General features: G+C 47.2%; 1 protein-coding gene across 1 annotated transcript; it reads left to right on the top strand.

Annotated features, from left to right (window-relative positions):
• Window positions 1-451: 451 nt before the first annotated feature.
• LOC144111306 (uncharacterized) lies at window positions 452-19,685 on the top strand. Its single transcript, XM_077644564.1, has 2 exons — window positions 452-615; window positions 17,233-19,685. The coding sequence occupies exons 1-2, from the start codon at window positions 531-533 to the stop codon at window positions 18,507-18,509; spliced, it is 1,362 nt and encodes a 453-aa protein (XP_077500690.1). The 5' UTR covers window positions 452-530; the 3' UTR covers window positions 18,510-19,685.
• Window positions 19,686-23,935: the final 4,250 nt, after the last annotated feature.

The following is a 23,935-nucleotide window of genomic DNA, read 5'->3' as shown; positions in this document are numbered from 1 at the left end:
ATATATATATATATATATATATATATATATATATATATATATATATATATATATATATATATATATATATATATGTGTGTGTGTGTGTACAGCACAAGTTTCGTGTTTCGAAACACGAAGTTGTGCTGAATTTCACAGCAGCTTTCGCGCAAGCGACAAGTGCTAAATGTGCAGCTCCTCGACAGAGACTCAAAACAAACCCTGAAACCTATAGTCAGCTGCCTCCATGACAAGCTTTGGTCGATAACAGCTGAACGAAAGCAAAAATGCACTAGTCCTCTTGCCGATGTTGCGAGAGCGTTGCGGCTCGGCGGCACCCTCCCGACTTGCAGCGCTCCATGCGGCGGCCGTCGGCATTTATCGCTCGCGGTGCCACCAGGAAGGCCACGGTCGGCACACTAGCCAGTATATTCTCTCTGTCGGCGTTTTTGTGAAGAGGGGGGGGGGGGGGGGGAGGAGGCGCTGGTGAATGGCAGGCGCGGGATGGTGTGTGTGATTCCGTGCGCGCGGCATGCTTTGACCTTTGCGGGATGAGTGCAAGGTATCCGCAGGCAGCGCGCCTGGAGATGTCGAAGGTCGGGGAGACGCCGACACCTCAAGACGTGACCGACTACGGTGAGCAACGGAGACGCCCATCACGGCTTGCTTCCTAGACGCGTACTACATGGCGCGTCCGTTGTGTTGCACGCGACGCACGAATGTGTCGAGCAGGCTGGAACGATGGCTGTATTTTTCGAGACTGTTCGGTTGGTACCCTGAACGCGGCGATGCGTTCCGCCTAGCAATTTATATATTTTGTTTCAAAATGCCACGGCGCTCATCATATTCCGGGCGCTGAGTCGTGTGGGTGCGCGACTTGTCGCAGCGCGTTTTTCTAACGCAACAGCGTGAGCAGCCGCGTGCTTGTCTGTGGCTGATTGCGCTGTTTGGCGATATCGTCTGCAGCACGCTCCAGCGGACAGTGGGCCTCTTCGATTTACCCCGCTCGGGCAGCCCGCTGGCTGCCAGCAAGTTCGCCCCTGACAGGAAAGCGCATCATGGTCACATGGGCTGGCGGCCACCGGAACCAGCCCGCCGGCAGTCGGCAGTCGGAAGGTGGCTAGATTGGGAACGTGTGAAGAGCGCGGCGCCTTCCGTCGGCCGAGCGTGACCCCTCTGCGCACCGATGCCGCTAGGGGGAATGTGGCGCTGCTCCTAGCGGCGCGGTAAGCTCAGCCGCGTCGGCCTTGCGCACCCCGTAGCAGTTAGTTCGTTTCGTCGCCTTTATTGGAGAGTCTGTAGCAGCGTTTTCTCATGCGAGAGCGAGATGCCTTCAACAACAAAAAAGAAGACGGAGCATTGGTGCTTTGCGCCTGGGTGTGGCACGGGAAACAGTAAAAAAAAAAAAACTGTTCCTTGCCCCTGCCTGCCAGGGAATGTTTGCCAAGTGGTCTCGAACGACCCCAAGTGCCGACAAGGCCGTCAGTATCATTTTACAGTCGTCACCGTCGTTGAAAACGAACTTGCACATGCGTTTAGCCGAACGCGCTTGCATGTCGAAGCTGCGGAAGAGGTATTCTACACTCAATTAGTGATATGTGACAAAAATTAGTTGCGCTGACAGCATCAGTTGTACGTTTTTATTGCCTCACAAGGATTTTTTTTCCTTAAGGGTATAAATCAGGATAGTGAGAAGAAACGGAAAACACTGAAGCTTTGTGTGTTGTAGATTAAATTCTGAAAAATTCTCCCCCTCACTTGTAATTAAACAGGTTTGTGCGTTGGGGCGCCCGGTTCGTGCTTTGGGGCGCCTTCATCCTACCCGCCGCGGTGGCTACTATAGTGGTTAGGGCACTCGGCTACTGATCCGGAGTACCCGCGGGTTCGAACCGGACCGCGGCAGCCGCGTTTCGATGGAGGCGAAACGCTAAGGCGCCCATGTGCTGTGCGATGTCAGTGCACGTTAAAGGTCCCCAGGTGGTCGAAATTATTCCGGAGCCCTCCACTACGGTACCTCTTCCTTCTCTTAGTCCCTCCTTTATAATTCCTTCCCTTAGGAATAATAATAGTAATTTTTTTTTTGGAAAGGAGGGACTGAAAGAAGAAAGGAAGAAAGTGGTGCTGTAGTGGAGGGCTCCAGAATAATTTCGACCACCTGGGGATGTTTAACGTGCACTGACATCCCACAGCCGCTGTGGTCGGGTTCAAACCCGGGAACTCTGGATCAGTAGTCGAGCACCCTAACCACTGAGCCATCGTGGCGGTCTTTCATTTTCGCCTTCAGCCAATGTGACTGCAGTTTTGAGGTCCTACGGCACGCATTACAACCTGCTCTTCTCGCCGTACGTATGTGTAGTGGCTGCGTTTCGGTGGCGGCACAACGCAGAGAGTCAGTGCACGTTGAAACCCAGGTCGTTTAAATTATTCCAAAACCTTTCACTACGGCATTAACAGCGTCGCCCACATCCTGGGCATCATCTCGAAATGTGCACGCACAAAACGTGGTTCAGTGCAGCTATGCAATGTAAACTGGGCTTGTGAAGCAGCATATTTCACAGGAATAATGATGCGAGTTGACGAAACACCATTTTATGATAAAGATCCATTCTTTGACACTAGGAGAAAACGCGCGATAAGCGAAACGGGCTCATTTTCGCTTCAGTGGTTAAATTTAGCCTACGCGATGCGCTCATTTCGACTGCGCGCCTTACCGCGCCTCTGCCATCAGCGCCACCACACGGCATCGGCGCGCTGCGGGGCCCTGTTTCCCCGGCCGGCTTTCACACCTTTCCAATCTAGCCACCTTAAAGCTATCATGCAAGCTATAATCTCAGAAGAACCAGCGCAAAAAGAACAACGAACAAGAAACAAGGAGGCCGACACGGACAGAAGCGCTGAACTTTCAAGTTTATTTCGGAAGAATTATTACAACGTATTTATACAGTAACCTGTCAGAGGCAATGACGCACAAGCAGAGCAAAACAATCTTTTGATCGGACATTGACTCAGGAATTAAATGAAGGGGCAATGGCAACAAGCAAGCAACAGCTCTTTACTACAAGATATCAAGGAAAGAAATAAAGAAAGCAATAAAATGAAATTTGAAGAATGTCCAACAAGGAACATGCCATAAATAAGCAGTGATAAAAACATGGTGATGTAGCTAAAAACGATAAAAGGTATAAAATATAAAGTGTTAAAAGTACAAAAAGTAACACTGCAAAAGGATAAATCTAAGCTATACATGCAGATAAACCATAAGATGTTGTCGAATGTGATGAAAGTGCTAAAAAAAACAGGAGACGTGGTGGCAGGGTTGCATAGCTAATGCCTCGAATTTCGTGTCGGATAGACAAGTTCTTTTTCTGATAGAGAAATAGAAGGCTTTCTAATGCAGTTGTCATTTGATGATACTATGTTGACTGCTTGAATGATCTCACGGGGCATCTTGTTTCTGTTCCTCGCTATTACTATAGCTTTTTTCAAATTGGGGCAAACAGCCTGAAATGCAAGCTATAGACAAGCGTCAGGCCGTGATGTCAAAGAGATGCGGCGGCGCTGGCGTCAGCAGTGACTTTCGTTGTGTAGGCAAAAGCGGGACCTTCCGCATTGGGTGCGCCACGCTTGCGTGTCTTTGGGCACAGTTTACGGTGTGCTGACAAATTGTAGTGCGGTCGGTTGCGCCGCAATGCAGAAGAAAGGAAGCGGCACAAGTTCCCACAAGTTTATTGCAGTGAGATAGGCACGAAAGCGACGGACAGGGGCCGATCGAGGAGCGAAAGTTTGGCGTCGGATCGGCTTCACAGCTAATTATTACCGCCAAGCTTCTGGGTTATTATGCCGAGCTCGTTTTAACTCCTTGGGTTATTACATTGCGTTTCGGCATTCAAATCTAATAAGTTGGTTCGTGTTTCTGACTTCGCATCATTGCTGTTCGGTCGCATGGTGAACTGTGCAAAATCCAGTAACGCCTGCAACTTTTTTTCATTCTGTCATGCTCTGAGCATAAATTTAGGTGCAATATTCCGTGTGCTGGGATCATAAGTTGAACTCAGGGGGCCATTTTCAGATGCTTATCACCTGGACAACGTCCCGAGCATCACTTTGAGCAAAAAAAAGGCAAAATGCTGCCACCAGTCGCCTTCAGCGTTCACACCGTGCTGTGCTTGAAGAAGTGCCGGACTCGGATAGTTGCACGCACAAAGGTTTTTCCTCTGTTTTCATTTTCGCGAATTTCAACAAATGTATCGTTTCAACACCAGTCCAACTATGGATCTCGACAAAGTCGTGCAGTGTTATTTCCCAAATTGTTTGTATTTTAACGTTGTAGGTCGATCAGAACGTGGCGAACACAGCAAATTCCACGCCAAAAGCCACTCCTATCAAGCAGAATGCACACACGTGAATAAATTCTATAATAAGAAGCAAAATTTTATAGCTTAGCAGACTGAGCATAAATTTCGTTTGGAGCTCGAGGAAAACGCCTATGCACGCGCTCGTGGAGCTCTCGGATCGCATTTGCCTTATTCAAAGCAGCTATAGTGTTCATTAAGTTCCAACCTCTCTGGAGTGAAGCGGCTCAGTGAAAATAGGAAGCACATTACAAGGTTTGTCGTGTGAGAAAGCTGATTCGCGTCGTGCATCTCGTCGTCCTATCTTGCACTAGCAATCGGATATGCTTTATCGGCCCATAAGTTGAGAACTTTGGGCGATTAGTTTGTCTCATACCTCGCGCTTTCACCCGCCGTATCATGCTGCGCTTTTACAATTGTTGTGGAGAAGCACCCGATGCAGCTCTGCGCTTTCTAATTCCGTCTGGCATACAGGCTTAAAAGTGCACAACTGCTCTCCAAGCATCAACAAAAATGTTTCTAACCACAAGCAGCGTGCACGCTTTGAAATATTCGCATACACCAGTCGGTTTCGAAGGAAGCGTCGCTTGGCGCAGTGTAGGCGTGCAGCGTTTTTGCCTACACCCCGCGTCACTGCCGACTGCAGTGCCACCTTTGTTTACAAACATGACGCTTGTCTACATATGAATCACGGAGGGCAGGTGCTCTCCGTAGCTTCGCGTTCTGCAGTGTCTCGTTGCTACGCACGGGTACAGCACTAATAGGATGCTTGAGATCGAAAACAACCTGAAGTTTTTGAGAGCTGCCGCAGACTGCAGAACAAACAGCTGATATCGTACTCGCACCCTTACCCATCGGCGATGACAACGCTAGCATGTGCCTTCAGTGCAGTGTGCTGTGTAAGCTTTGAGAAATCCTCAAAAGCATGCGATGAGCTATCGCAATCTAACGTCTTTCAATGGGCACCACATCGGAGGGAAATACTGTGCGTGCGTTGCTTATCAAACGACACGCCGTGCTCTCGGATTATCACGTGTTTGTTTACTACGCAGTACAAGTATGACTAGTATATATATGACTGCAGACTATTGACCCTGCAGCCATGGTTATTGACTTTGCGCTATGGTCGTTGCGATTTCCATGTTCGTGAACTCCTGAGAACTGTAATCAGAAAAAAAATCGGGATACGTTCCGTTCAGATGTAGTCTGTCGGCCGCCGGCTATTGCTGCCGGCAAGGAGTGCGCGCATAACCTCGATAAAAGCGATCAGCTGATTGAACGTTCATCTAGAACAAGCGAGTGTACTGTACAAATTTAGCTGCATGGCGTATTTGTAATGATACAGCTTTACCGCACAGGACTGGCACTCGAATGAAAGGCGCTACAATCCGGCCTTGCATGTTGGTGCCTCACATACGTACTGTGTGTGCATGCACAATGATCTGCGCTAGGAAATTATTTTATCTCTTTAATGAACCAAACGTAAGGAGATGCATGCCTACGGTTCTTCTCAGATATTTTAAGCATTTTCGACGGAAGGCCCGAGCATCAAGCTATACAACAGATGGCGACTACAGAATTAATCTGCACCGCCTAGGTCAGCTGCCGTGACAACTGTGTGGCCACATATATGCGCATGCAGAGATACATCGAACAGTGTGCTCATCAAGGCTTTTAATAAAAGATATGTTTCAATCGTAGCAAGACTCGAAGGGAGCCTAGCCGCTGGGTTACCTATCAGGCGTATTGAAGGTGTTAGGTCAAGTGTTTCTCAAACCTTATCCGCCTTTCCATTGCACAGAACGCATGAAGACCATACGCTCTTGTATCGCGCTCAACTAACACCTCACCAAACACGTTCAGCCCATGCATATATGCGCATGTCTGAGCGCGTACTCGAAGCTGGAATCTGCGGTCGCTCTCGTGAAAGGCCTCAAACACAATCCCAATATCGGCCGGGGTGGGGGGCACGAAATTAACAGCTGAAATATTTTGTGAATCGGGACTATATGCGATCGTAATATGGAGTGAGAGTTTGTGCTTGCAAAATGGTGAGACGATCAAACTGTGATCATACGCACACACTCAAAACAAATAGATAAACAGCAAGAACTATCGCAAAAGACGTCATTGCAGGCGACACAGATGATATGCACTGTGGTCTAGTCGAAACAAGCACCTGCATTGCACGAAACATTGCATGAAGAACCGTCGAAAAGAGCCCAAGAGATGAATTTCCTTCAGTGTTTCAAGGCCTCGGCAAGCTACTAAGACAACACCACATTCGCATTCGCGAAGGTGCGAAACCATTTGCTTCGAGCTCTCCTCGCCGCATGCCAATTCCGCTCTACAAGAAAACAAGGCTTGAACTGCAGTGAATGGAAAATATTGGTGTCATTTCACCTGTTCGTGCGTCTACTGAATGGTGTGCACCTATGGGGATAGTCTAAAAACCAAACAGTGATGTTAGAATCTGCGTGGACTTCGCTGAACTGAACCGTTACGTCCTGACATTCTGGCATCCGATTCCATCCGTCGAGCATACACTCGGGCTGCTTCAAGGGGCCAAGGTGTTTTTGAAGCTCGATGCCAATTCAGGGTTCTGGCAGATACCACTCAGTGAAGACAGCAACAAGCTTACTACCTTCATCAAGCCATTCAGGAGGCTTTCCTTCAACAGGCTTCCTGGCATCACGCCGCTCCTGAACACTTCCAGAAGCAGATGTCAAAGATTATGGAAGGTGTCAACAGAGTTGTGTGTCATACGGACGACATCCTTATCTGGGGCTCAAGACGAAACAGAGCACAAGACACTCTGCACCGTTCTTCAACGTCTAACTGAGGCAGGTGTTACACTAAACGGGAACAAATGCCTGTTTCACCTCGACCAGTTCACATTCCTAGTTTACAAGCTTGACCAGCATAGAATCAAACCAGACGAAAAAAAGGCTGAAGCTATCTTAAAAATGGCCAGTCCCACTAATAGAAGGGAGTTGCAAAGGCTGCTCGGAATGGCTACATATCTTTCCCGCTTTGTACCCAACCTTGCGGACCTGCTTCAGCCGCTTACTTGTTTGCTTTCAGCTTACTTGTTTGCTTTCAAAAAAGCAGGAATTCGTTTGGGACATTCCTCAACAGCAAGCGTTCGACAAATGGATGCAGCTACTTTCATCTTGCCCAGTGCTTGGAGTCTACGGTCCTGCTAAGGAGACAGTGATCAGTGCAGACGCTTCTTATGCACTGGGGGCAGTGATTCGACAGAAACAGACCAGTGGCAAGTTTTCGGTCATTGCTTATGCCTCCCGGCTTCTATCTGGCATGGAGAAACGCTATGTGCAAATAGACAAAGAAGCTCTTGCCTTGGTTTGGGCTTGCTCAAAATTCAGTGACTACCTGGTCGTCAAGCAATTCACAGTCGAAACAGATCACAAGCCATTGGTACTTATTTTCATGAAAAAAGGTCTTGATGACCTTACACCGTGGCTACAAAGACTTAAAATGCGAATGATGATGTAGCAGTACGAAGTGGTATATGTACCTGGGAAAGAACTGCTCGCGGCCGACACGCTTTCCAGAGCGCCTCTCCTGGAGGCTGGTGACAAAGATCTAGAAAGCGACATCGAGGCTTTTTTGCGCTGCATGAGGACAACCCTTCCTATCAGACAGCATTGCCTTGAGTGGCTGAAAGAATCCCGAACATCACACCGCCTGTGCTTCAATCTCCGAGAAGTGTGCACAAAACAATGGTTTGCCCGTTGAGATTTACCCCTTGAAGTGAGATCCTTCTACAAGCATCGTCAACAGCTCACCGTAGAGGACGATCTGCTACTCTACGCAGCCGTGTGGCAGTAGCCACACGGCTACTGTGGCCGTGTGACAGTAGCCACATTAGCTTCGCTGCACTGCTGCGCGCTTGCGTGAGACTTGGGGTGGCCGGCACGTGTCTTGTGTTCGTGCCGGTATTCGCCTGGCTGGAATAAGCCTGTCCTGTTGGCGTCTTAACAGTTGTTCTCCACGTAGCTTGTCTGAACACGCTCGTTCAGTCAAGATGGAAGGTGGAAAGGCGATTTGAAGGCAGAGACGGCGGAGGAGAATATTGGCAGAGACAAGAAGCTTGTTCACAACATGGGCATTGGGTATTCATTGCACTTGCCGTTACCAGGAGACCCATTTATTGACAGCATGAAATAAATTGTGGCGAAATTTAACCAAGTATAGGATTTCATCTCAGGCATCTTCAGAAAACAAAGAATTTACAAGTTGACCCACTTACCTAGTGATTCCCATTTTTCACTGTTATATTGTATCTATAGACTTGTAATGCTATATGTGCACCATAAAATGCTTCTTTCGGTTATACCGCTCGTTTATTGCTGGTGGAATTTGATGTGGAGATAGGATACTATAGTCTTGCTTTTTCAGTACTAAGTTTGGATGTTATACTTTCCTTATTTTGTCCATATTAATTATGAATCCACTTCAGCTGCAGCACTGACGACCCTTATAGCAAGCAGCTTTCACATAGTGCGTGTCAACAGTCAGTATTTTATTAGTGTGAGAGCACTATTCCAATGGGTAAACCCCGAGCAAGATCTTGGTATCTTTGTATGTGTGCAGTGTTTGTGGGTTTGTTCCAAGTGAAAGTAAGAATTAAAAAGAGATCAAATAGATATCCATGACTGGGATTCAGCCCGCTGCGGCTCAAACAGATTAGCCTCGCAGGCTGCTGCGTGAGAGCACTAGGCTGTCGCCACAGCCAAACACACCTAGTGTTAAACTACGATACTCTCTCACACTGTGCATTCCACATCTTCTTATTCCACGAATACTGCTATGAAACTAATATTCGCGTTTTGAGCTAGGTGGCGGTAGTGACGGAGAAGTGTGTGCTGCATGTGTTGTCCACGCCTTGCACAATGCGCTTTGGCATTGACAACATTGCTGCAGAAACGCGGCACTGGAGCATAGGCTGCCAGCGTACATTACGTAAATTGGCATTGACGATGAAAAGGTTGAAGATGCGCATAACTGGCTTCCTGGCTCAATGTGTGTGGTAACAGTGTCCACCTGCAAAAAACTGTGCTTTTGCACAATATTTCTTGCTTAGCAATGCTAAACTGCAGCAATTTTTTTTTTATTTGAATATACTGCAGACGATTATTTGCCCGAAGCAGGAGTCATTACAAAAGAAAAAGGACATGGAAACATACAGGTTTGTTTTCTCTACCGTTGCTACGGCAGAGTTTTCACCCTTGTCAAATCTCTGCACACTATCTCCAACCCCACTTTCAAGGCGCAGGTACTCCAAGTGCCTCAGGCATATATTCATGTTCATTAGCTCTCTGGACCTCATGGAGTGAGCACCCATGTTAATTTTTCTACTCCATTATCAACTAGGCGCCATCATATTTTAAATGTCTCTCCACTTTACGCATGCACTGATACATGTAAATACAGCTTCTTCCCACATACCATCAAAAGCTGGAGCTGCCTGCCGGGCGAAATTCATTCACTTCCACTTTCATATTTTTTGGTTGCCATTGAACTGTGTTAACACCTATGCTTTGTTAGTTTTATATTGCGTGTTGTATATACTTTTATGTATGTACGCATGCATGAATCAACATATAGACGCAACTGCTTACCATGCATCTTATATCCCCACTCCTGCAATAGTCCCTGTGGGGCTGTAGTATGTGTAAATTTAATTCAAATCAATTAATAAATGTGAATAAGTCGGCAGTGAAACTCTGCCCACATTCATGACTGCCGCACAGAATTTCTCAGTGACAAGAAAATAGTGTGTCGTTTAAGTGTTTCTTCTTAAGAAAGCTAATCAGGCACTGAAGAAGACAGCATGGCACCCAGTGTAACAGCCTAAATGCTCGAAAGAGGTGAATTATAATTAGTATGGTCGTATACGACTCAGTCTGAAGTGAATCTCTGCCCACATTCATAACCACTGCACAGAATTTTTTTGTGACGGAAAAGCAATCTGTCAAAGCGTTTCTTCTTACTTCGGAAGGCTAATCACACTAAAAAAAGAGTGTGGCACTCTGTGTAACAGTGGTAGTGACTGGTATGTTTGGACAACACTAAGTCCGTAGTGAAACTGGTCACATTCACGACTACTGGACAGAATTTCTCTGTGAAGAAGTAGTCGGTTGTTAAAGTGTTTACTTAAGAAAGCTGATCACACGACTTTATTATCAGCTCAGAAGTTTTGATGCCTCTTAATTGTTCAACACAGTAGAACTTTAGATACCTAATTTTGTTTAGTGTTGGGATTGGTCTATGGAGTAATGCAGTACCCTATTGGTAAAATGTTTATAAATTGTACCCTACTACAGTGCACATAAATTGCACAGGTCTTTCCAAGAAGTGTTTCATCCCTGTTACCCTGTTAACAATTTTTGTATTGCTTTAAGGCCGGAAAACTTTGTAATAAGTGATTGTGCAGTTGCCTTTGTTTGATCATGTCTTCTGTATATTGTAGCCCATGCTGTTGAGTAGCTGTCTAAAACTGTGGTTTTGAGGATAGAAATTAATTACTCAAAGTGTGCCATAAGGCTACATGTTATGCGTTCAAGCAGCTTTGAGGGGATGCTTGTTGGGGATATCGGATGGCAATTAAAAGAACTTGATCGGTTACTTTATTCAAAGATTGGTGGTGTTCTTGCTTTGTTCTTGCTTATGAGTCACGTGAGGCATGAAAGAACTGCGATAAAATCGCTGCTTCCTCGTCTTAATTCACTATAATGCAAAATCCAGCCTGCCTCAAGTGATGTAATGACATCGAACATAGAAGCATTATATTGTAGTTCTTTCATGCCGCATATGATCTATAAGCACACGTTGACGTCACAGTCATCGTTCAGCTGTTGAAACTGAAGAAGCATGGCCGAACAATTCGATTATAAATTATTTAGTAGTCGTAGGCAAATACCATGTGGCGATTCATGCATAGTAGTGTCTACCACATCATTGTAGAAAAGAAAACCTGCAATCAAAATTACGTGTTTATACTTCTTTAACAAAATGCTGTGGTTTGCAGCTTTGCAGTTTTTATTCGAATCAACATTTTTACTCTGTTTCATTTTGCAGGCATCGAATTGAATACTGGCGACCAATGAGTACACAAGCTGCCCGAACGACCGTCTTCCGAAACCAATGCTTTCAGCATTTGCAGGCTGAACTGCTTGACGTTCATAATGTGAAATAGCATAGCCAGTGATCTCAGATTGTGGTGGCACGGCAAAAAATGGGACCTATCAGACTCTGCCTTGTTAACACCTGGAACACTACCTCATTGTTGCAGCAACCAGCCATGTTGTCTCAGTGGTTATGGTGATTGGCTGCTGACTCGAAAGATGCGGGTTCAATCCCAGCTTCTGTGGTCGCATTTTGATGGAAGCAAAACGCTTGGCGGCCCATGTAATGTGTGATGTCAGTACGTTTTCAGGAACCCCAGTCGTCGAAATTACCTGGATCCCTCCACTATGGCGTCCCTCATAGTCTAGAGTCGCTGTGGGATGTTAAACGTTATAAGCCAACCAATCATTGCAACGTAAACAATGGATATTGTGAAACAGGAGAAAGTACGGAGAGAATCCGGTGGAGGCTTGAGTAGCGGAGTTATAAGCGTAGGTGAGAAAAGGGAGAACGCGGTCCCAGTTACAGTGATCAGAAGCAGCATACATGGCCAGCATGTCACCGAGGGTGCGGTTAAAACGCTCAACCATGCCATTTGTCTGCGGATGGTAGGTGGAGGTGGTGCGGTGAGCTATGTTGCATTCCTGAACAGCTTCTACAACTTCAGAGAGGAAGGCCGGACCTTTATCACTCAGCAACTCTTTGGGAGCACCATGGCGAAGAATGATGCGATAGAGGATGAAGGATGCAATGTTGTGGGCGGTAGCAGATGGTAAAGGCGAAGTTTCTGTGTAGCGTGTAAGGTGGCCGTTGGCAACAATGATCCAGCGGTTGCCGGTTAATGTGCTGGGAAGAGGGCCATAGAGGTCAATGCCAACACGCTCAAAGGGCTGTGCTGGGCTAGGCAGCGGCTGCATAGGAGCGGCGGGTCGGCGAAGTGGGTTTTTTAGGCGCTTGCATGCGTTGCAGGACTGAACAAACTGGCGAACATAACGGTACATCTTACGCCAGTAGTACCGATGCCGTAGACGGGTGAAGGCCTTCAAGAAGCCGGCACAGGCACACGGGGGATCATTATGGTAGGAAGAGGAAATGAAAGAGTGCAGATATGTCGGAATGACAAGAAGCCACTTGCGACCATCCGGAAAGTAGTTGCGGCAGTAAAGAAGCTCTTCTCTGGTGGTGAAATGGTGGGACTGACGATGGAGAGCTCGGGAAGGAGGTCGAGACGATTGGCCAGATAAGAGATCTAAGAGGCAAGTGATCCATGAGTCTTTGCGTTGCTCGGGAGCCATATCAACAAACTCAAACGTCAAAGAAGGCAAGGCAGATATACAAGGCGCTGGCTCAGATGGCACAGGGGAACGTGAGAGGGCATCAGCATCGACATGTTTGTGGCCGGTACGATAGAGAACACGAATGTCGTACTCTCGGAGTTGTAGAGCCCACTGCGCCAGTCGACCAGAGGGATCTTTCAAAGAGGACAACCAGCAGGGGCGTGGTATGGTGACCAGTGACAACGTCAAAAGGGTGCGCGTACAAGTAGGGGCGAAATTTGACGATCGCCCAAAGGATGGCTAAACACTCCTTCTCAGTGACAGAATAGTTGGCTTCAGCTTTTGTGAATGTCCGGCTGGCTTAAGCGACAACGTATTCGTCAAAGCCTTGCTTGCGCTAAGTGAGTACTGCTCCGAAGCCACTGGCATCGGTGTGGAGTTCCGTCGGAGAACGAGGGTCGAAATGACGCAGAATTGGTGGAGTGGTCAGGAGGCGACGGAGTGTTATAAAGTCTTCATCACAGGTTGGTGACCGAGCTAAAAGGTCGTGGCCGGAAAGGTGCTTGGTCAGGGGGTTTATGATAGTGGCAAAATTGCAAACAAAGCAACGAAAGTATGAGCAGAGGCCAACGAAGCTGGACAGGTATTTTACAGAAGTGGGCTTCGGAAATTCTGCCACAGCTCGCAACTTGGCCAGGTTTGGAAGAACGCCATCCTTCGACACGACATCTCTGGGAATGGCGAGCTGCCGAGCTCCGAAGCTGCACTTTCTTCAATTGAGTTGGAGGCCAGTGTCAGCCAGGCAGCAAAGAACAGTCTCAAGGCGCTGGAGGTGAGATGAAAAATCTGGGGAAAAGATCACTACGTCGTGCAGGTAACCAAGGCATGTGTGCGATTTGAGCCCTTGGAGCAGGTTGTCCATCATGCGCTCGAATGTGGCGGGTGCATTGCAGAGGCCGAAGGGCATGACATTAAATGCATAGAGCCCGTCAGGTGTGATGAATGCAGTTCTTGGGTGATTGGCCTCTGACATCGGCACCTGCCAGTAACCAGTGCGCAAGTCCAATGAAGAAAAGAACTCAGTGCCCTGCAGGCAGTCTAGGGCGTTGTCGATACGAGGGAGAGGGTAAACATCCTTGCATGTAATCTTGTTCAGACGACGGTAGTCAGCGCAGAACCGGATGGAACCGGCTTTCTTCTTGACCAGAACCACCGGCGATGCCCACGGGCTGTGCGACGGCTGTATCACGTGGCACTGGAGCATGTCGGTCACCTGTTCGTCAGTGTTGTGGCGCTCAGCGGCTGAAACGCGGTACAGACGGCGCAAAGGGGCATGGGTGCTGGTGGTCAAACAAAACTTGAAAACGGTGCAGGAGGGTGACAAGCTGGTCTCGTTGGGTAGACGTCAGGGCGGCGTCGACGGAACGGTGAAAAAACATGCAGGCGATGGATTGGCGATGGGAACGGGTGTAATGGAGCTGACGTGAAGGCCAGCCGTGCTATCGACGAAGGGGAATGCTTGGACGGGATCGAGCAAGGCAACATTACCAAGTGATTGGCCACGAAGTAAAGTGATAGGGCAAAAGAACGGGTTGGCCACATAAATAGCGCTTGAGCCACGAATAATTGTCAGCACGGCATGAGGCAGCAAAACAGATTTCTGGGAAGAACATCGTAAAGAGAGAGAATAAGTGACAGTTTTGTCGGAGAGAGCAGCACAAGAAAGAGGCACCAGCGCCAAAGAAAAGGCGAAACGTCTGAGACGACCACAGTAGCGAGAGGAGCACCGGGTGCATCCAAGGGAGCGTCAGTGAAGGGCGATAACTCAAGCTGAAGACGGGCGCAGTCAATAATGGTGTGATGTATGAAGAAGTCCCAACCAAGGATGACGTCGTGAGATGACCGGGCGAGGACGATGAACTCTATTGTGTAGGGAATGTTCTTGATAAGCAGGCGGCTAACGGTCGATTGTCCTGACCGGTGGCGGCGCGGAAAGAAACGGCAGGAAGAGGCGTCGTCTTTTTTTCGAGTCTACGACAGAGGGTATGATTGAGAATGGAAACGGCTGCGCCAGTGTCAACAAGTGCTTCGACGGCGACTCCCTCAATGAAAACGGTAATATTGGCCGGCACAGAAACAGGTGTTGCGTGAGTCGCTGGTGACTCAGTTCTTGCCTCCGGAACTGTGGCCGTTAGTTTTTCGCGTGGACCGCGGGTTGGCGGCGGAGCATCGATGAACGGGAACGGTGGCCAGGAGATGGCGAGAGGTGTGAGTGGAGATGGTAACTAGGAGAAGAATTCGGAGATGGCGCATGTGACGCATGCGAGGACGACGAGCGGAAGGTTCTACGTCGGCTCACGCCTATAATCGTAAGGACGGTGGTCACGGCTGCGACAATAACGAGCCACGTGGCCAGCGATGCCACAAGCGTAGCAAATAGGGCGGTGGTCTTGTGTGCGCCAGGGGTTGAGTGGCTGCGGCTGTGATCGGGGCGGGCAACCGGATGGAAAGGTGGTGTTGCAGTCGCTGGTGTGCTAACTGTCGGGTAGGTGGCCTGTAGACGGCCAGCAGGTGAGGGCCGCGACCGCACCACGGCATCGGCCTATGTCAGAGGAGCCGTGATCAGGGGTGGCTGAGGAGGAGGTGGCAGGACTTAGCTACCTGCTCCTCGATGACACGCTGTAGGTTGGGCGTGAGCAACAGCACAGGCGTAGGCGGGCAGGTAGACATATTTGGCGTGCGACTTCCTCATGTACAAACTGCTGGATGCGCTGGAGGAGCGACTGTTGGTCCAGAGCACCGTCTCCTGGGAGAGCCAAGTTGGAAAGTGTTGCCTTCTGAAAGCCAGCACGCCGGGTAGAAAAGCGCTGTTTGCGCAGCTCTTCGAAGCTTTGGTAGTAGCCGATCACACTGGAGACAGTCTGGGGATCCTTGGCGACGAACATCTGGAAGACGTCATCCTCAGTGCCTCTCATAATGTCTGATCTTGTCGGCCTCGCTCATAGAAGGGTTGACACGCTGGCTGAGGTCGACGGCATCTTCTATATAACTCGTCAAGTTTTCACCGGTTTGCTGGGCCCTACTTTGCAAGTGTTGCTCGGCGCGAAGCTTACGCACTGCGGGACGACGAATGGCTTCTGTCAGACTGGTTTTGAGAGCTGCCCAGTTTGAGATGTCAGCCTCGTGGTTTCGAAACCAGAGATTGGCTACGTCACTCAAATAAAAGATAACGTTGATAAGCTCTCATCCCACTTATTGTATGTGCTTACGCATTCATAGGAGGCCAACCAACCTCCACATCATCTGTGTCATCTGTGCCACTGAAGATGGCCGGGTCATGCTGCCGCGTGGCACGGAACAGAAGACAGCCGACGGAAGCGGTGAAGCGGTTTGGGTGACGGTCTCGGGCATTGCAGAGGCGGTAGGCAATGCACCGTTGCGAAGCTCCAGGATGAGGGGATTGTTGGCACCTCCACGACTTGTAACAAGGAACGTCTCGCAAAGCACTGCGTCGCAAACAACCAGTGGTACAGTCCAGGTACTGACCAGAGGCAGCGGTCAGTCCAGAGCACGCACGAGGGACGGAGCATTCGGCACTTTTCCTTGTCTTCTTCGTTAAGCGCCAGCCTCTGAAGATGCTGGACCCGAAGGCCAGCCTTACAGCTTATTGTTTTTTGTATGCTTCTGCATACGACTTTATAATGTGAACTCTGCAAAGCAACAGTAATACCTTTTGGTGTGCTGTCAGATATTGTGGGGTGAATCTTAATCACTACTGTTTTATCTGTTGTCTACAGGAGCTTTTAGCGCGTGTGCTTTTGATCCTATTTGGTGTTGGAAAATATTTATCTAGTGTGGTTCGTTGTGATTTGCTATTAAAGATTTATGCTTATTTTTAGTGCTATGTATTGGTGACACTGCTGACAGAAATGCTTTTGTCCTTGGGGTTTTCAATGGGACCATTTTCATTCTGCATTTATTTAGACCACCAGGCCTGATTATGCTAGATTTAGTAGAGTAGTTTTGCCTTCGTTATTTTTTTTACTTTGCTTTAATAGAAGGAATACACTCACTGCTAGTGTACTGTGTCACTAATGAAAGCTCATAGACATTACGTTATTCGTAAAAACTTGGACAGGCTTGCAAGATCTCCTTCATGAAGCCAGGCATTATACGAGCACTTTGTCTAAGTTGCTTCGACTCTTAAGCTGGCCACAGAATATGCTCATTGCTGTCAGTAATGAAACCTAAAACCTGTAAGAAACCTAAAACATTGTTCTTCCAGCCCCATGGAAATTTATAAATACCAGGGAGTTTTCTTTAAGAACTCAGCTTTCTGTTTTGAGGGCCAACCCATTGACCTTGAAATAAACTTGTTAGGTTTAATATTGTGTAATATTGTCACCACCAAATTAGCTATAACACGCATGGTCCCGCGTTTCTCAGAAAACACCCCGCCTTTCTTGATGCAGGCCTGGTCACAGCTGATCCCAAGCTCAGAGTGCTGTCTGGGGAGAACGTGAGTCAGCAGCACCATCAGTCCCACCATTGCAATCGGCGCTCTTTGAGGAAAAACCGCCTAGAGCAGCACCTTCTCACCCAAACGGATGACCACCCCTACAAGTGTAACCTTTACGGGAGCAGCTTTGCTCAAAAGGTCACCCTGACGGACCACCCACGTGCCAACACTGGTGGGCGTCCATACAAATGTGGCCACTGTGACAGCAGCTTTGCTCTCAAAAGCACCCTGATGATCCACCTTCGTACCCACACGGGTGAACGTCCATACAAGTGTGACCACTGTGACAGCAGCTTTGCTCAAAGTGGCCACCTGGAGGAACACCTTCGCACCCATACGGGTGAGCGTCCATACAAGTGTGACCACTGTGAGAGCAGCTTTACTCAAAGGTCCAACCTGAACAGACACCTTCACACCCACACAGGTGAGCGTCCATACAAGTGTGACCACTGTGAAAGCAGCTTTGCTCTCAAGAGCACCCTGATAGGCCACCTTCGTACCCACACGGGCGAGCGTCCATACAGGTGTGACCACTGTGACAGCAACTTTGCTCGAAAGGGCCAGCTGGACCGACACCTTCGCACCCATACTGGTGAGCGTCCTTACAAGTGTGACCATTGTGGGAGCAGCTTTGCTCTCAAGAGCACCCTGATGAGCCACCTTCGTACCCACACGGGTGAACGTCCATACAGATGTGAGCACTGTGACAGCAGCTTTGCTCAAAAGTACTACCTGGTGCAACACCTTCGCACCCACACTGGTGAGCGTCCATACAAGTGTGACCAGTGTGAGAGCAGCTTTGCTCTCAAGAGCACCCTGAGGCACCACCTTTGTACCCACACAGGTGAGCGTCCATACAAGTGTCACAACTGTGACAGCAGCTTTGCTCTCAAGAACAACCTGAGGCACCACCTTCGTACCCATACGGGTGAGCGTCCATACAAGTGTGACTACTGCGAGAGCAAATTTGCTCAAAAGGACACGCTGGTGGGACACCTTCGCACCCACACGGGTGAGAGACCATTCCAGTGCCAGCTCTGCCCCATGGTCTTTAATCGGAGTGGAGCCCTTGCAAAGCATCTACGAGCACATAAGAGTGAAAGACCTTATCAGTGTCAGTTATGCACAATGATGTTTAAAGCAAAACAGAGTTTAAAACGCCATGAGAACAACAAACACGCTTCAAAAACCATAGTTCCTCAAAGTTTTGACACCTTTTCCCAACATTAGATGTTACAACCATTGCTATCTAGCTTGTCTCACATTTTAATTTGCCTTCTTGAGAAAAAATTGCAAATTTACATGCCTTTAAAGTACTACCGCACAAAGCAATCCTTCAGATGCTTTCACTCCTCCATAAGGAACCTGAACATACCAAGCTGGTACTATCATGAATGAGACTGAAATCATGGCATGTGCAGATATGATCATGTCATTTTATTAGTTCCAGTGCATTGAATAATGTGCGTGAATTGTGGTGGCAGTGTGTGGCACTAGCTAGCAAATTGACTTATTTATGTCAGAGCAGTTCTGCGTTCTTTTACGAGTTTAATGCCACCAGAAAAGCATGCTGTTTCATTATTCTTTCTATGCTTGTGTTGTGGATGTATTATTGGGACTGAGAGCAGAGAAATGAAGCTGAGCCGCCTGATGATAAACATTGCTCACTTGTTTGCAGGTTCTTAAGTTTTCTCTTGGTTTAAGTTTTAAAAATGAAGACTTTACTGCACTAGATTCCTGCGCATTATCTGTTGTCGAATGCGTACTTTGATTACAAATTGCATTGTCAGTCTTGACAAACATGCTCTTAGATTTGGAGGCAAACAATCACCTCACTGGTTCAACAGCAGTTCTCATTCCATTTTACAGTGATAGTTTCGGGATATTTCAGCAGTTCTATGGCAATCCCCTATAAATTATGCTGTGCTTATGGAAACTCAAGTGAACTTGTTTTGGTGACTGCATTTTTCAAGGTGCCATTGTCATGAAAAATTGTCAATTTATAAACAGCTTGTGCAGTTGCATTTGTTAAAAACGAGTTCCTTCCTTTGATTTGGCTGTGCGTTGTGAGTATTAATACTTTTGAAAAAAGAGGTGCCAACCAGAAAAAAGGTCTTAACGTTTCTGCTCCCAGCACAGGGTCCTTGTTAGCAGTGAAGATGCAATCTACTGGTCGGCGTGTTTATTTGCTTTCAAATGAACCCCCCCCCCCCCTCCCTCGTCTAGATGGTTTCCATTGCGCTGTCAAATTTGCGCTTCAATACTACATCTGCTTTTTTCATGAAGTTGATTAGGTTGCAAATGATTTACTTGCTGCTTGGGAGTGTTTTGTCAGCTGTAATTGTGTGCTTTAACAGTTTTCAGGATTTGTAACCAAATCAATAAATTTTTTCTCATCCATACAAAGTATAAGGATATAGTGCCCACAGAAAGCTTAAGCTGTTGGCTGTTTAGTTCTCAAGAGCATCCTGATACACCACCTTCGTACCCACACGGGTGAGCGTCCATACAACTTTGAGCACTGCAGCTAAGCAACTGCCTTTACACATAACGGCAGCGCAAGCACATTGTGGACATGATACGGCGACGGCTGTCCAATTTGCTGCTCGCCGTAGCCGTCGCCGTAGCTCAGTTGGTAAGAGCACCGGACGCGATATTCGGAGGTCGTGGGTTCGGATCCCACCGGCGGCATGGTTGTTTTTTCTGCTGCTTTATAAGCAATTTTCTTAAAGCCATTTATTAATCTAAGTATTATTATCCCACTGATAAGCATAACACATAAAAAAAATAACGTTCCCCTATGCACCTTGGTTTCGGTGACTGTTGGCTCTCTTCATAAATTTGTCAAACGGGCCCCTCATTTCCTATAACTTGTCTGCTAATAGCTTAAAGAGGGTCTCGGTTCTGGCAGTCTTGATGCCATAGGTAGCATAAGAGGGCTCTCGCACAGTTTCCGCCCTCGCCGTTAGATAACGATCTATGTCACGCTCGCGGGATTACAGGACGTGCTACGTCCGCCGCTATGGTCGAGGGTGGCGCTGGAGAACACTCTCAAGGCTCGATTACACCCAGTAAACATAAATACCCACGAGAGCAGCAGATTGGACAGCCGTCGCCGTAGCTCAGTTGGTAAGAGCACCGGACGCGATATTCGGAGGTCATGGGTTCGGATCCCACCGGCGGCATGGTTGTTTTTTCTGCTGCTTTATGAGTAATTTTCTTAAAGCCATTTATTAATCTAAGTATTATTATCCCACTGATAAGCATAACACATAGAAAAAATAAAAAAATAACGTTCCCCTATGCACCTTGGTTTCGGTGACTGTTGGCTCCCTTCATAAATTTGTCAAACGGGCCCCTCATTTCCTTTAACTTGTCTGCTAATAGCTTAAAGAGGGTCTCGGTTCTGGCAGTCTTGATGCCATAGGTAGCATAAGAGGGCTCTCGCACAGTTTCCGCCCTCGCCGTTAGATGACGATCTACGTCACGCTCGCGGGATTACAGGACGTGCTACGTCCGTCGCTATGGTCGAGGGTGGCGCTGGTGAACACTCTCAAGGCTCGATTACACCCACTAAACATAAATACCCACGAGAGCAGCAGATTGGACAGCCGTCGCCGTAGCTCAGTTGGTAAGAGCACCGGACGCGATATTCGGAGGTCGTGGGTTCGGATCCCACCGGCGGCATGGTTGTTTTTTCTGCTGCTTTATAAGTAATTTTCTTAAAGCCATTTATTAATCTTAAGTATTATTATCCCACTGATAAGCATAACACATAAAAAAATAAAAAAAATAACGTTCCCCTGTGCACCTTGGTTTCGGTGACTGTTGGCTCCCTTCATATATATATATATATATATATATATATATATATATATATATATATATATATATATATATATATATATATATATATATATATATATAGGGAAGTATACACTTCGTGTAAGGAAGCATGTTTTTTACTCGATGTTTCGATCAGAGAAACGATCTTGTGGAGTCCTCCGATTTAAACGTCGTGTAAAATAAAAATTTTTTCCTTGAACGAAGTGTATACTTCGCACTACATTATTTTAAGGGGTCAAGTACATCATGTTTTCACAAGAATATATATATAATACGAATATCCCAACAGATTTGTAAAATTATTGGGCCCTTGTTTTCATTCTTTTCCTTCATCTGCTCACAAATGAGACGTGTTGATTGACAATGCTCTTCACTTTGTTTTCTTGACAAAAGTGATTCTTCTACACAACCTCATGTAACACAACCAGTTAGGGGTGGTAGAATTTCTAAGAGATAAATTGAAGACTGGAACAAACCTGGTGAAAGATTCTTGATACAAATGCTTCGATTCATTGGTTGAAAACTGTGTTTTGATTTCACATGGTCTGATCTTAGAATTAACTGTGCCTTCTATACCTTTCGATCCTTGCCTACTGACTGACGTTCATTAACCATTCCTAGCTGAAGTATGTCGTGACAATTTTTCATTTTTTTCTTGTCTTTTGTTTCGTGGGAACTTGGCAACATAAATGTAATGTTTGCTATTGTGGCCTGATTAATAAATGCGGTGTCAATCCTTTCCTGAAATATAATTAAGAAGCGTATAGTATTGGTCAAGCTGGTTAGACATGCTAAACGGAAGAATGGCGCAGCATCAACTAACGAGGGCAGCAGGAGGACACACTCACGTACACGCCAAATTTCATCTTTACTGCTCGGCTGCCACTGCCGAATTTATACTAGGTAACATGCCCCACGTGTTGGTAAATGTCAATGAAATAGTGACCGCAGACCACATGGCTTCCCAAATGTAGCTGGAAAGCTAAATTGTGAAAGCTATTGGTGAGGGATGTAGTTGCCATAATAATCCAAGTTAAGAAACTCGTGTCGCACAATTACGTCGAAAGGGGAATGCACTTGGCTTGTGAAAAGTTTGTAAGCTGATTCCTAATATTTACATATAACCTAATACTGATTGTGGCTGGACAGTAGACGAGAGCAACAAATGCTCGTTTTGCTCTCAACTGCTATCGTGTCATTTGTGTTAATTGCTACTAAACGTAGGAAGAACGCGGTATTTCAAATGGTCAAGTTCTAGAGCTTGCGTCTTTCTGAACTGTTGTTGGTACCGCGCACCTAAAGAAAGTAGCAAAAATGAGAGATATTTGCCACCCCCTCCCCCCGTGCCCCAGGGGTTTCCCCGTCCCGCATCTTCCTCCTCGCTCGCATATGCTACCCTCCTCAAAGAGTGGGGAGCAGGTTTTTCTGCACACTCGTTGGCTGCCGGGCACCAGAATTCTCCTTCAGGTGATCACCGCGTCGCCATGAGGTGCAAAAACTTGTTTTGATTATTTTTTATTTTTACTCTGTCGCCATTAGCCTGCCTTATGCAGTGTCCGCTGGCACGCTCCCACACCTTGTGATTTGATGCTGCTGCGCATTTGAGTGTTCAAGCAGGCCAGAAAAAGGATGCCCTTTATTTTGCATTCCTCGAGTAAAACGCGACGAGCTGCTTATAAAACAGTGGCTGCAAAATATAGGAAGGGAAGACTTTGGCCCGTATTGTCCAGCACCTCGCTGCCAATTGTAAACTGCTGTCCCCTTGTGAGACTGTTGAACATTTCTTTGGTTTTCTGCATGTTAATTTTAAAACCAGGCGTCCTGCTTTACCCATCTCACTCATTGATCTTGTTTTGCAGTTCATCTCCTGAGTTAGAACGGATGCTTGGGCGAGTTGGTAAGTCATTTTAAAACAGAACAGCGCGCACTTGACGGACTGCGAGGAAGACACGACACAGACGAATTTGCAAGTCAGCGCTCGTCTGCGTCGTGTCTTCCTCGTAGTCCCTGCCAAGTGCGCGCTGTTCTGTTTTAAAATCTCCTGAGTGACTTAGCAAGGCAATGTCATCAGCGAATCACAGATTACCAAAGTATTCTCCATTGACTTTTATTCCCATCTGTACTGTGCATCTCTTGATGTCTCAGCATGCTTTGCGGGGCATTTGCGAAATTTATGAAACCACATTACTTTTGTTTTTCTGAGTTGCTTTTATTTGTCTGACCATTTTGAAAAAATTTGAAGCCTGCGCTTGATTAGGCGGTAGGCTGAGAACAGTGAATCCAGGTAACTCGCAATCAGTGTTAGCAAAGCTACAAACTTTTACTGTTCATGTTAAGCATCTTTACTTTGCTTGTGAGCTCCTTGCAGTTACATTTGAAAGCTATTTTCAGCAACACGTATCTTCATCAGCAGCAGCAGCAACCTGATTACGCCCACTGCAGTACAAAGGCCTCTCCCATATCTCTCCAACTAACCCTGTCATGTGCCATCTGTTGCCACACTGTGCCTGCAAACTTCTTAAAGGGAAGTTGAAACGATTTTCTAATCGCACGAAACGCTGTGGTTGGGAAGAAAGGACCTTGAAAATCATGTGTGTAAATTTTTTCCCGGTTCTGTCCGCAAACAGCGCTGCAATCGCTCCTTAAAAACCCGCCGCCGGCATGCCCTCGTCGCTTCCGGAAGCGCGGGGTGAGGTGACGGCAGAGAGGGAGAACTGGCGGAAGTGACGCCATTCACTTAGAGTCGGCTGGCCGTCCGGCTGCGCTTGCTTCGTTGCAGCCCGTACTTTGGCGAACCACAGATCAATGCA

The sequence above is a fragment of the Amblyomma americanum genome, chromosome 11 (assembly GCF_052857255.1).
Source record: "Amblyomma americanum isolate KBUSLIRL-KWMA chromosome 11, ASM5285725v1, whole genome shotgun sequence".
Lineage (NCBI taxonomy): Eukaryota > Metazoa > Arthropoda > Arachnida > Ixodida > Ixodidae > Amblyomma > Amblyomma americanum.
This window is presented reverse-complemented; position numbering and strand designations above follow the sequence as displayed.